This window comes from Haliotis asinina, chromosome 2, assembly GCF_037392515.1.
Source record: "Haliotis asinina isolate JCU_RB_2024 chromosome 2, JCU_Hal_asi_v2, whole genome shotgun sequence".
Taxonomy (NCBI): domain Eukaryota; kingdom Metazoa; phylum Mollusca; class Gastropoda; order Lepetellida; family Haliotidae; genus Haliotis; species Haliotis asinina.
In genome coordinates this window covers 81,153,959-81,168,469 of record NC_090281.1, presented here as the reverse complement: position 1 = coordinate 81,168,469, position 14,511 = coordinate 81,153,959, and the positions used below count along the sequence as shown (strand labels likewise).

Sequence of the window (14,511 nt, the reverse complement as noted above, 5' to 3'; positions counted from 1 at the left end):
TTTAAATATATTTACTGGTGAATAATAAAGCGAAGATAGGACAGGTTGTTTGCTGATTATTCATTGCATTCTACCAGCAAACTGCGTCATGATACTTTTGCGAGCTCAAGTCATTCGCAATTTTCGCAAAAATATCATGCTCGAAAAAATTTAATGAACTGAACTAAAATAAAAAATGAAGATTCGGCTGTCGTCATATGTAGCTGGATTTTTTTGTCAGTTCTAACTGGACTGTCTAATCAGTGACAGTTTTATTTTTTGTAATAAAACATGGGTGAACGCCAGCCATGTTGCAAGCTCACAATGACTACACGGCTCCTCTGCAGAATCATCTAACAGGACACTGCATTCAGTCAAGGGTGAGCCACTCATTGCTCATTGTATTTCTAGTTCTTCAGATGCCGTTGGTCATTTTGACTGACTAACACAATTATTTAAATCCATGACAGTATTATGAAACAATTCAAGTCATTATGATTGCATATAACAGGATACTTTGGAAAGGAGGTACAGTTTATTTAGCTTGAAAATCCTTGCAAAATCCATCTGCCACACATATCAAGAATATAATGTAATTAGATCAGTAAATACATTTATAATGAATATTAATCTCATACGCGCACAACCAAGTACGTTTTAAACAATCATATGGGGGTTGATATATTCCTGGAATAGCAATATATTCTACAGAGTGTGACGTTAGGAAACAGACACTTCAGCTACATGTTGTTACAAGCATGTACTTAACAGTGCGGTGCCACGTGTGGATGAAAATGTGGCTGACTTTGTGTACTGGAGATTAGGCGCCTGACTCTGAAGGTGCGGGTTCGAATCCCGGATGGAAAAAAAAACTAAAAAAAGAAGCACTGGAATTTGTAATCTAATAAGGAAGTGTAATCTCAACTATAATGTGTTACATTTGCTCACTTTCTATATGGCATTGTGTAATCACACCCTGAGTCTCTATGCACAGATCCGAACACGAAACAATCAGTTTCCAGAAACGTCTAATTTAGGCATGAAGCTCAGCTTGTTTCGCAAATTCCCTTGTTCTTGTGTTCCAAATCAGAAATTCAGATTCACATGCATTAAAGTATGTATTAGTATTCATTTATTAGTATTATTACATGTATACGGCAAGAAATGACCAACGATACCCGTTATCAAAATGGAGTATTACTGTGCTAATTGTATTAACTTAGGTAATTCGATATGAAATTGCTACGTCGGATTGACATAGACTATTCCATACATAAAACAGATGGAGTCCAGATTATCAGGCTTCTGAATACTAAATTATGTACTCAAGATCTTTCGCCGCTCAACGGAATTTATTTAATACATATTTATTGCTTATGCACCTGAAGAAATCAGACACATATATACAGCTCTCGCCACAGCACACACATTAGTGTAGTAGAGACACATTTGAGAAGCAGCCATGAAGCTGTGTTGGTTTCTTTTGTTTGGTGTTACCATGTTCCACTGTGGTGTATGTCACAACACTGGGGAGGACGACCAACTCTTCTATGTGGACATTGTGGCACCTGGATCTGGTCATGACATCTGGGTCACCATGGCAACTATAAACAAAACCTTGCATAGTGTAGATGGCATCACAGTTGAACAAGCTTTCAAGGTAAGTCCTATTTATTTTAACATTGTAGAATAACTGGAAGGAATCCAACATCATGTTATCTTAAATATATCTGCCTCCACAACTGCCGAATCTATTATGTTTTCCGATTTCTGGAATAGTGGAGTTTTTATGGCAAAACAAACCTTCTAATAAAAAATGTGTATCTAACTTATATTGTGTCTAAAACACCACTAGGTACAGCACCTCAAATCCTTTTGTTTCAAAACTTTCAGGTCGTTGGGGAACCACGTGTTGTAAGCAGTAAGCCAGTTCATCTGATTATCACATAAAGAAAATTTGCATCCGGATACCTTCAAGACACCAACCGGAAACCACAAACCTTCAATTTTCACGTTCAGATTCCTTTAGCGTTAACACATTTTTGAATAAATTGCACTCCAATGCTTTGCACCGTCCTTTCTTGCTGTATTGACAAACGTTTTTTTCTTCTTTTTTTGTGGGATTATTATTTTGTTCCTTTACTTGGCTCACCTACTTCTTTCTCGGACTGAATGTATCACTTTCTGAAATGAACTTCTTGAGAAATTAATCACTGCAAGTATTCATTCGCTAATAACCAGCTAATAACTGAAACAGACAGTGCTCTACGTCTAAACAAGTATGTACAAATCAAATGTGTGTGAAGCTAGTTGTAACCTATACCATAGATGTTGCCATAAGTGTTAGCGTTTGTCTCAAACAAGTTATTGTCTTTCCCTTTTGTAACTTACCTTGCACAGTGCCGCCAAATTGTACATCCTCTCTCAGTCACTCATTCATGTTGTTAAATATATAAGTCGATTCATACTATCAAAGCTGTAGGAAAGTGAGAAACGTTCATATCCGAGTTTTAGATTTATGACACACTAACAACGTTTTTCAGCTATATGGCTGTTCATATCTTCTTCTTCCACAGGCCAGTATGTAATCACAGTGAAGGCCATCAAGAATATCAATTCATAGGTGATGACCTCGGATGTGATGGTATTTTTCCAGTTCTCAAATTCCAAACTCTCTGCGAATGGCGACCGTTGGAAGATGCCCTGTTAGCTGCCAACCTCAAGCTGAATGTGAAGTCCGTATATGGTGAGATGAATCTGGCAAATGATCTGAACATCAACAAAAGCCTTATTGCACGAGCCCCAGAGCCAGACACCATTCACGGAGAATTCCTGTATTTTGTGGATGTCCGACTCATCATGCGAGGTAGGTTAGCCGTGACCACTGAATGAATTCATGACAGTAACTACTCACTTGGATAAATATAGCTCTACACGTTAGATTGGTTGGTTGTTTACATATCAGCAATATTCCAGCAATAAGGCGGCTGTTTGTAAATAATCGATTCAGGACCAGACAATCCAGTGATCAACATTATGAGAATCGTTCCTAGCAATTGGGATACGACTGTTATGTGTCAACCAAGTCAGCGGGCCTGACCGCCTGATTACCATTAGTCTAATTCTGTCCTTCACGGGTAGCGAACGCTAGAAAGAGTTTGATGCAAGCTTGATAATGTCTGAAATACAGAGATGCCACTATGATTCAAACAACTCTTTGCTTCAGGACAAACCGGACCTTCGTACAAAGAGGAACTGCGTAGCCTCATAGAACACTGTCTAGAACGTCGAGCTATTGGCATACATTATGTCAACTACAACGTGCTGGGAGAATTTCCTATCCAGGTAGACAATCTTTGACACAATGATATTCATTATCTGGACATTCTTTGTAGGGTGTTCTTGTAAAATCATGTCTTGCCACTTCAAAGAATGGTGTTGAAATGTATGTAAGAGCAGAAATAGTGACAAAAGTAAGTAAACACATTTCAACACATTGTTAAGATCGAGATCTAAATATGCCGCCTTCAGCTGCGTGCTGGGGAAGTGAGGAAAACTAGTGATTAAAGGATTCCACCCAAAAAAACTGACGTTGATTCCCCACAGAGGTGCAATGTTTTAAACCCATTAAAGGTGTCCTCTATCGCGAGATTGCTGGAATATTGCTGAGAGTGGCGTAAAACCGTACTCACACCGACGTATTTGTATTGATCCCATGAACATTCCAGGCTCAGTACCTCTTTCGTCCTGCTTGTCAAGATCCGATTAGTAGGGATCGCCTTGTTACATTTACTGGATTGTCAATATTGTTGCTTTTGCTGTCTTACACATGCACAAAGCGCATGGATATGTCCGGATTTGCTTGTTATACATGGCGGTAGTCTGTGAATAATCGAGTCTATACCAGACAATAATGTGATCTACATAAATCTGATTCGACGATACGTATCAAAGAAGTGACCGAGCCTCATCACCGATCTCGTTAGTCGCCTTTTACGACAAGATATTTCTTAAAGACCAGTTGTAACCCGGATCATCACAAGATTAAAAATGGTTGTAACACAGCCGACCTGACCATATTTGGTAGTATATTGGTGGCGGTGCGGTAGCCTAGTGGTGAAGCGTTCGCTCGTCACACCGAAGGCCCCGTTTCGATTTCCTACATGGGTACAATGTTTGAACTCCATTCCTGGTGTCCCCCTTCATGATAATGCTGGAGTATTGCTAAAAGGGGGCGTAAAACTGAATTCACTCACTCGCTCTTCTCCCTTGCTACAGATGCTGTATTTTGCTCTACATCATCCAAGAACCATTGAGATGACCACGTGGCGATACAACCCAGGACCACTTGAGATGACGAACTCTGTGACCCGGATTGAACACCTGGATGACTACCTCAAGGACAACCACTGCAACTAAAATAGGCTCGTTTAACCTTTGCCCGAATAAAGTCACGCAACCCACGCCTTGTTTGGACAATTGTGTGAAGCATTTCTCTAAGTCATGTGGACCAGAAAACATTGTAAACGAAAGTAAATGAGGAACTGTGCATGCACAGACAGCTAGGGTAGACAAAACGACGGGTGAAAGTTCAGAACAATCCACCAAATTAAACCATTCACATTTGCAGCTGGTTATGCCTAAACGCTAACAAAGTCTATTGTTGCTGGTGTGGTTGGAGCAGACGTCGGACCCTGTCATAAGCTCACTTGTGCATTTTACATTCCATTTAATTACGCGGGACTGGGGGAACATATACGACAATACACCAAGGTAACCAAACTACCGCATGAGAACGAGAGTTGTGGAAATACTGAAATGAAAACTGTTACGTGACGACAATCATATTCAGTTTTCCAGCCAAAAGCATTACCCTTTGCTGGAAACTGAAACTTTCATTATCCAGATGTGGCAAAGTGGTTCTTTGACCCTGTTACACATTTTCCGACATATTTGCGCTACCTTCATGTATTGTGGGAGTAGTTACGAAGCAAGAACTTCACAGTCAGTGTAATGTCTTTCGTTTGAAGGATGAATAAGAAGGGAATTTATGTCTCCTAGTGGTGTGGAGCTTTGTAAGTAGAGTAGTCTGCTCCAGTAGGTGGCGCTAGACAGGGGTAGCCTATCTAGAGGGATTAAGATTTGAATTGTTCATTCTCGCTCTAGTGCAAGCACGTCCAACATGTCATATTCTTATGTAAACTATGTAGTTTTCAGTATTTAACATTGTTTTGTATGTTTCAGATTGTGGGAGTGGGACTAAGAGCTGTTGTAATCGCAGGCGTGTTGCTGTCGCTAGGTTACAGAGCCACTGAGATTGTAATGTAAGCTGCAGTATTTGCAGACATACGATATATCTTGCTTTGGGGTGAAGAGCCGTTATATACTAATGCAAAACTGCTGTGTGTGCAGTCATTCGAAAATGTATATTGTCTGGTCTGAAGAGCCGTTATAATACGAATGTAAACTGCTGTAGGTGCAGTCGGTATATATTGTTTGGGCTGGAAGCTGTTAAATAGGGACGTTGTGTATTTATATTGCATATCCACGCATGTTGTCAGTTCAAAACGTGATGTGATTAAGTGATGTAGCTTTTTAAATATACTTGTTTAGTACACTATGTTAGTTACTTGTGTACTGTGCATAAGACATTGATGTGTAGAAAGTGTTTATTAGATCACATGTATACTGTAAACCCTCCGGTAGTTGCTGTTAGCATTCGTTGGGGGAACACGGTTCCAGAGTATTTTCTCCAAGAGAGTTGTTTTCCTCTGGTTTTACGTGGCGGACAGCAGCAAGATATTGTGATCAGACGTATGTAACGAATATATGATGCATTTGTGTAAATACATTCTCGGCCGTGCAACGCACAGCGTGTCCCACTGTCAAATGTGTTGTTATGTTGCGTAACGGTTGGGTACAGGAGAACGCAAGGGTATTTGATTACGACGGTAATATAAACTATACATAATCATTTCTTGTGTGATCAGTCTTTCCAGAAAAGTATGTATTTATCGTAATTAGGTCAACTGTTGACATGTAGAACGTCCTTACATATATTTCATACCACCAGGAATGCATGATTAGATTTGCGACATGTATCTAATAATTGACTTCATACATAGATGCATGGCAAATAAATACTTCATATGCAAATGCAAGCCATGATTACCTTCTTGGTTGACAGCCTGCGTATATAGATACTCAACAATGTTTAAATATGGTCCATGCGTTTCTCTTTAACGGTTACCGTATGTAGGTCTACAACATTAATATTAAAGCACAAGATACTCACATTACATCAATTCATCACCACTGAATAATTGATTGTCATTGTAACATGTCTCATAAAGGGTAATGGTTCCCGCAACTGAACTTCATCTTCTGAACAGTGACCGCTCCGTCAATAATTAAAGTGGTAACAGTTGCTTCTACATGGGCCAAGAAGTCATGTTCTGTACCAGTGCGAAAATATCCATTTTCTGATAGAGATGATGTCTCCTTTTCAGAATCATCTAAAAAAACCTACCCCACGTAGTGAGTTAGTGAGTGAGAAGGGAGTGAGTTAATATTTAACATCACATCGGCAATATCTCAGCCATATCGTGGCGAGTGAATGAGTGATTTAAATTTCACGTGACAACGGCAATATCTCAGCCATATCGTGACATTACTTTCACTATCTACATGGACCCTAGCTGAAGTTACACCATTAATTTCTTCAGCCGCTGGCGACTGTTGGAAAACATAGCCGACCACCCCACGCATGTGCCACTCTGAAAAATGTTTCACGTCACTTTTCATTGTTTCCAGCTCTTTTTCACCCCGCCTTACTTTAATCAATCAAAGTTAAAATGACAAAATAATACAAAAAGCACATATGTTACTCCACTATTTTTACTACTCTTTATTTTTTGGAGTATAAATTTCACAATTGCAGCTTTTTTAAAATGAAGACAATAGTACAGAAAAGCATTTTGTTTTACTTTCACAGAACACATGGTGACAAGTTATTGGTTTGCACGATGTAGGAACGTCCTGTCGCAACACTGTGATACCTTGTATATTAACCACATTACTAGTCCAGTTTAAAGGAATTTTGTGGCAGACCAAGAACCACGCCACCAGAAGTGCTGTTCACGTTCTGGCAGACCGAGGAACTCCAATAACCACGAAGATCAGGTCCAAATTTGTCTGACAAGACATCAGTTTGATGGGCGTTACAGAAGAACTGTAATGGGGAGTGAGGGTCTCTCAGACTCTCCTCTTTTACCATCAAACTGATGTTGCAACGTCTTGGGGTACATCGTCTGATCACACTTCCCCTCCTCACAGATAGGAACATGCAGAAACGTCTAGTGTGCTCGGAGCTCCAAGAACTGCAACTTGAATAAATGGTGGTGTGTTCATGGACTGTTCACGTTTAGAGGCGTCAGGAGAATCATGAGACGACTCATGCAGCTAAACTTATCAGTGATGTTTCGGGGTTTCATTTCGTGTGATCGCAAGTTGGATCTCAGTGTCGAGGAAGCACTAAGGTCAACGTTAACGACAGGAAGTATTGGTTACGGTCATGGTGCCACATTTTGTAAACTTTGCCAACCATGAGATATTGATTGATTACAAAGCAAGACCGTCTCGAGTCGTCATCATCTTTTTTACGGAACAATTCCACCGAAACCTTACCATTATTTGCAATGAGCCCCGAGATAAACCCAAATTAACATCTTTCGGAGAGTGTTAGACGACAGTCCGAGCTGCACTTTATCCTGTTTAAAGTGAAGAAATGAGGCATACACTGTCTCAGGAATGGCAGAGGAATCACATGGTTGTGATAGTGAGTAAGTTTAGTTTGTAACTAGGTTTAATCACTAGGCTGCGCAACCGTCCCTGCTAATAATATGAGGGATGGTACACCTGATACAGAAGTGGTTCACATAACATTCTTAGGTTTGTTGGGTAGCCATGGTGACTATATTGTCCAGTATTGTCGACGTTCACGCTTCTGTGTATTCTTCTTCGTTTGCAGTAATGTGTTACCATGTTTTAATTTCAGTTTTGTGTTTTAGTTGAATCAGAATAAACCATGTTGGACTTAATCTAATTTTAATCTGTGTAATGTAGGTTTTCAAAACATATGCACCATCGTGTGTTTTCGTACACATCTTTAAAAACTTCGTTATTGCATGATTGATGCTAGTGGACAGATTTCACCATAACCTTGAGCACACAGTCCAAATTCAGTATGGTAATTTGTCATTTGTTCTATAACTACCACGTGGCCTGTAAGCAAAGACAATTATTGTGTCACCATGAGTTTTCAGTTTCTAATAAAACATTTTATGAGCACAAACTTAGTGTATTATCAACTTTCTGGAAACCAACCCTCACACCTTAATTATGCTGACAAGGTATCTAAAAGAAACATATAGAAAATATTGTATCTTACATTTGTACAATCGAATAAATCAAAACTGTCATAGAATAGCAATATACTACTTGGTTTTGAAAACATATGAAACAGTAACGTGGTGATGTTAGTGGAATAGAATAATGATAAAATAATACTGCTTCCTTGTGAAAGACAAATCTGCCGTTAAACCTCATGCCTTAAGATCTTAGTGTTAATAAAAAAATATACATAACTTTAACTCACGAATTACTGACCTGAAGATCTTTAACCATAACATACTTATCTTCTGTCAAGGAGCACCATAATACATGAGCTCACTGCCATCTACCGTTTGGAATGGAGGGAGTATTTATATTTTGGTGATATAATGTGAATGCAAATCATTTAAATTACTCACCTGTTAACAATGAAATTATTGGATTGTGATGATTATGCTGACTGAGGAAACACTGAAAATAATAAGGCATTTCTTGTCAGCTGCACATGTGCCTCCATACGTGAAATCGTTTAAGAGACGTACATGAAAATGATGGCCGACTTTTGTGCTTTTGTCAATAAATGCCCATTTGTAATGGACACTTGATCCTAGCCACCTCACCATGAAGAAACGACACATACAGATATATATACACCTGGAAATTAATCAAGCAACACCCCAATTTTTTCTATTGGAGCAACTTTGAAGTGTTCTGACAATCAAAATATGCCGGGTTGATATAGTTTGACACTTTTTTATTCAACAGACGATCTCTGACAAACAACTTAAAGGGAAAAAGTATCAAGACTTTGCTTTATTGAAACGAAATCCAAATTCTTAAAACTGTCTTAAATTCATGAAAAAATGGACACAATTTACTATTCATCCACAGACGTTGTTGTCAGGTGTATTAACACAAATGTCACATGGAAAGAAAGAACAGTCATCTGAGAGTCTGCACACCGACTTTCATCAATATCTAGTGTGTCCTCCCTGCGCACGCACCACCGATTCCAGACGCCTCCTCATTCCTTGGATGAGTCTCCGGATCTGATTCTGGGGGATCCTGTTCCACTCCTCATGCAGGGCAGCCGTCAATTCGTTGAGATTATGGACTGGTGGGTCTCTCTGCCTCACACGACGGCCAATAAAGTCCCACAAATGTTCAATGGGGTTGAGGTCAGGGCTCATGGCAGGCCATGGAATTCTGTCAATTGCATTTTGCCGCAAAAAATCATTTACAGCATGCGCCCTGTGAGGTCTAGCATTGTCGTCCATAAATATGGGTCTCGTTGCCAGAGGATGGTTCTCAAAATGAGGTACCACAGCCCTGTCAAGAACCTCCTGTTGGTAACGAACACCGTTAAGGTTGCCACGGATGGTAATGATATCCAACTTGCAGTTCATGGAAATGCACCCCCATACCATAACGGAACCTCCCCCAAAGGCCACAGTCTCCTGGATGTTCCGTGGAGCCATTGCTGTGTTCCTCTGCCTCCAGACCCGAGTACGACCGTCCACCATGTGCAGCAAGAACCGGCTCTCATCTGAGAAATGGACCTTCCTCCAAGAGGCAATGTTCCAGTGCAAACGGTCATTACACCAGGCCAGTCGGGCTGCCTTATGGGCTGGAGACAGTCTGGGTCGCTTGATTGGCCTCCTTGCCCGGTATCCTGCAGCTTTCAGACGATTCCGAACAGTCCTGTTCGAGATGGGTCTCCCTGGAAGCCACTCCTGTCTCAACCGAGAGCTCGAGTCGAAGGACCTGCGCCGTACAAGTCTCAGTAAAGCTCTGTCCTCCCGGACTGTGGTCTTCCTGGGTCTTCCTGGTCTAGGCAGGTCTTTAACTTCATTAGTGGCCCGGTATTTTTTCAAAAGTTTTGAAATTATGGAATGATGTCGTCCGATTTGAGTCCCGATTTGTCTTAGAGACATACCAGCATTCCTCATGCCGATTATTTGCCAACGAGTGGCCTCTGATAATTTCCTACGTGCCATGACATTGAAATGAATGAAAAACCGAATGCAATCGACAACCTGCGCTTGTAAACACCCCAGGGAAAAAGTGCATTTTTCGAAAGTTGAGGTTAAAGCAATGCACGTGCGCTGTGCAAGCTTCACGCGCGTCATATCAACCCATGAAAAGCTCATGCTGTATGTCAATACATCAAAATTGAATAATCAATCATCAAAATTACTTCGTTAAACTTTGTTAAGTTTTTATGTGTCTTTGAATTTGGTGTTGCTTAATTAATTTCCATATGTATAGATAGTTCTCGCCTCACCAGTCACACATCAGTGTAGTAGAGACAGAGAAGAGAAGCAACCATGAAGCTGTGTTGGTTCCTGGTGTTTGGTGTTACCATGTTCCACTGTGGTGTATGTCACAACTCTGGGGATGACGACCAACTCTTCTATGTGGAAATTGAGGCACCTGGATCTGGCCAGGACATAAGGGTCACCATGGCAACTATAAACAAAACCTTGCATAGTGTAGATGGTATCACAATTGAACAAGCTTTCAAGGTAAGTCCTATTTGTTTAGTAACATCATATATCTTAGCTCGGAAATTGCCGAATCCATTTATGTTTACCGATTTCTGTTCGAGAGGAACTTTTAAGGCAAACACATATTTTGCAATCGCGGGAACCGATGACATGTGTCACCCAAGTTAGTGAGCCTGACCACCCGATCCCGTTAGTTAGTCGCCTCTTCCGACAAGCATGGGTTGAAGAAGGCCTATTCTACCCCGGACCTTCACGGTTCATACACGACCAGACCAGTGCAGAGATCACGTATACTCTAGGAGCTACAAATGCATATAAATCATTTACTGGCATGGTCTAAAGTGCCTGTCAAGCACTCCAAAAATGTTGCATGTACCTCAGGGTATTTTGTATCACGAATATTATCTCTGGTTCGGTGCATGAGTTGTATAATTTCTGTATATGCACTGGATAAATTCCTGATATGTTATCTTAAACCCATTTTTATCAAAACTTTCAGGTCGTTGGAGAACCACGGGTTGTAACCAGTAAGTCTATACGTCTGATTATCACGTGAAAAGAAAATTTGCATCCGGATGACTAGCAGAAACTCAACGATCAATCTTCAATTTTCTTGTATCTTTGCAAATGCTTTTATGTGTTTATCATATAAAACTGAATAAAATGCAACTCAAAGATTTGCATCATCCCAAATACTAAAGTATCCGGAACTGATAGCAAGGCCCTTCTCCTTTCTTGCTGAAGTCATCAATGCTTTGTGTTTCTTGTCGGATCATTACTTCGTTTCAATATTCCCACCTACAACCTGATTTTCGCAGACTGACTTCTGACTCTCCGTTAAGAATCTTCTGAAATCAATGTTTGATAATACTACTTAAATTGATTCAAATGTGGAAACAGTCTCTGTTCTATGTACATGAATACATGCCAAAATTATATACATGTGAAACTAGTTTTAAAGTATAAAACAGATGTTTCCATACTGAGAAAACGTAAGCCAACTTACAAATGTCTTCTTGAATACTGCATAAGCAACCAAATTGCACATCCCCTTCAGTCACTCATCCACCGCGTTAAGCATAGAAGGAATATAGCTAAACGTTCATGTCTTACTGCTTCTTATGCATCGAAAATCTAAATTCGTAGTTGATGACTTTTGATCTGATGGTATTTTTCAGTTCTCAAATTCCAAGCTCTCTGCGAATGGCGACCGTTGGAAGCTGCCCTGTTAGCTGCCAATCTCAAGCTGAATGTGAAGTCCGTATATGGTGAAATGAATCTGGCAGCCGATCTGAACATCAACAAAAGCCTTATTGCACGAGCCCCAGAGCCAGACACCGTTCATGGGGAATTCCTGTATTTTGTGGATCTCCGATTCACCATGCGAGGTAGGTTTCTTAAAAACTATAGTGGTCTTAATTTTGGATGTGGAAAAGAATTTACATTCTGTAAATTTCGCTGTGCATCGCATACATTGTAAGTTCAGTTAGCTAGATTTAATTGTCTTGATAACCCCAATGCACAGTTTTGAAGAAAGTGTATTCTAGGCTTCTCTGAAGACGAATTTCATATTTATGTGTCCTCATTATAAAACAAGGAGAGAACAGATTTTACCTGAATGTTATTATGATAATCCGTCTGCTTCAGAAATGATGTATCAATTGCTATTATTTACGAAGACATAACTTATTTAATCTTTGGCGTTGCATTTATGGACAACCTTGCCAGTTTGACATTGTTTTGAATGGTTCATGCCTAATGTCATTAAACTTCCGAGACATTGGAATACATCTAGCTGTACACGCTGGAAGAGTTTGATGCAAAATTGATCATGTCTGAAATATCGAGGTGCAAGCATGATTCCAACAATAACTCTCCTTCTTCAGGACAATCCAGTTCCACGTACAAAGAGGAACTGCGGAACGCCAAAGAATACACTTTAAAACTTCGAACTAAAGGCGTACATTATGTCAACTACAACGTGCTGGGAGAATTTCCTATCGAGGTAGGCAATCTAAAACATTAATTCTTATTCTTATTAAGGTATTGATTCAAAATCAGGTGTTGAGGTTCTGATAATTTTTGATGGAGGTATGTGTACAGTGTCAATGACCCCTTCCCACACCCATTTTCATGGACACCCATTTGGTAAGAATCCGTATTTGGACTTACAGACATGAACGCATGCATCACAGATACTGGTGTTATCAGCTTTTCGTTTCTCATCTTGGTATGCTTGTAGTCAAATCTGAAGTATCGAATGACACGCTTGACTCGTTTTGACCATCATTATCCATTACTGAAATAAATTTTATCAGTTTCTCAATATTGTCCCAACACATGCAGATGTAACCCACAAGATAGTGCTAATAAAACTAGGGTTTTTGTCCAAGTCCGTGTTTTTAGTTTTCTGTGAAAGTGTCAATAACTTACCAGCGATCAACAGCCCCTCGCTGCGGCAAAAATTGTACATCGTGGAAATGGTAGTTGTTTCAACTATATGACGGACATCTGTAAATAATGAAGTCTGAAGCAGACAATCTGATATTATCATCACGGGCATCGATCCACCCAACCTGGATTCGATTATACGTATCAACCAAGTCAGCGAGCTAGATGGCTGTAACACATTTGATCCAACCTTATTTCTTTGTGTACTGATGTTTTGTTCATTTCTTGGTTTGCTTACAGTTGCTGTATTTTGTTGTATACCAACCGAAAGATGCGGAGATGGCCAGGTGGCGATACAGAAACGAGAAGACTGAGATGACATTTTCAATGATCCGCATTGAGCATCTAGATGACTACCTCAAGGACAACCACTGCAACTAAAATAGGCTTGTTTTACCTTTGCTTGAATAAAGCTATGTATCCTCCACCTCCAACAAATGTGTAACAACCTTAAGTTTTTGGAACAGAAGCGCAATACATGAACAGATAAAAAGGGATTGTAAAAGGACAAAGAAATTCAATAAAATACATCAAGTACTAGCACTCACATTCACTTTTTAAAACATTTCTGATTTGTAGCACCCATCACAAAAATAAAACGTCATTGTCAAAAAATGTACAGTCTCCGCTATCCTCAGAACCAGGTTCCTTTTGATGCAAAGGGAGAAAAATAGCTGTCAAAATGTTGTAAATGTAAGCCACATGCGCATTCAAATAAGGAGGCTTTTATCAATATATCAGTAATATCACGGGGGACACCAGATAAATGGATTAATAGTTTTATGCCTTCCTTCTTCGATGTAGAGTTAGGATACACTGAAACACTTCATTTGTTTTCTGCCTTGAGTTAATACAGGTAATACAGAATAATCATATTGTATGAATTTATCATCACTGTATAAAGAAAGTGATTTTGTGATTACAGAGAATTACATAAAGTAGAACGATTTTTCATCGTGTAAGACTTCAGTATGCCTATTTAAGCCTATAGTGAGTGAGTTTGTTATGCCTTACTCTCAGCAATATCCTAAGGGTATCACGACGGGGGACACCAGAAAGTGGTTTCACTCATTGTGCCAATGTGGGTAATAATCAACCCTTGTCTTCAGCTTGACGAACGTATTCTTTTAAACGTTAGGCACCCCCAACGCCCCTTTAGCTAAGAACAATTACATATTTACCT

General features: G+C 39.8%; 1 protein-coding gene and 1 pseudogene across 1 annotated transcript; both read left to right on the top strand.

Moving 5' to 3' along the window:
• The first annotated feature begins 287 nt into the window (after nucleotides 1-287).
• Nucleotides 288-4,398, top strand: LOC137272053 (uncharacterized; annotated as a pseudogene).
• Nucleotides 4,399-7,765: 3,367 nt separating this feature from the next.
• On the top strand, nucleotides 7,766-13,709 carry LOC137272052 (uncharacterized). The gene is made up of 6 exons (XM_067804424.1): nucleotides 7,766-7,816; nucleotides 10,677-10,895; nucleotides 11,377-11,404; nucleotides 12,056-12,265; nucleotides 12,764-12,882; nucleotides 13,569-13,709. Exons 1-6 carry the CDS (start codon nucleotides 7,766-7,768, stop codon nucleotides 13,707-13,709), a joined length of 768 nt encoding a protein of 255 aa, XP_067660525.1.
• The last annotated feature ends 802 nt before the right edge of the window (nucleotides 13,710-14,511 follow it).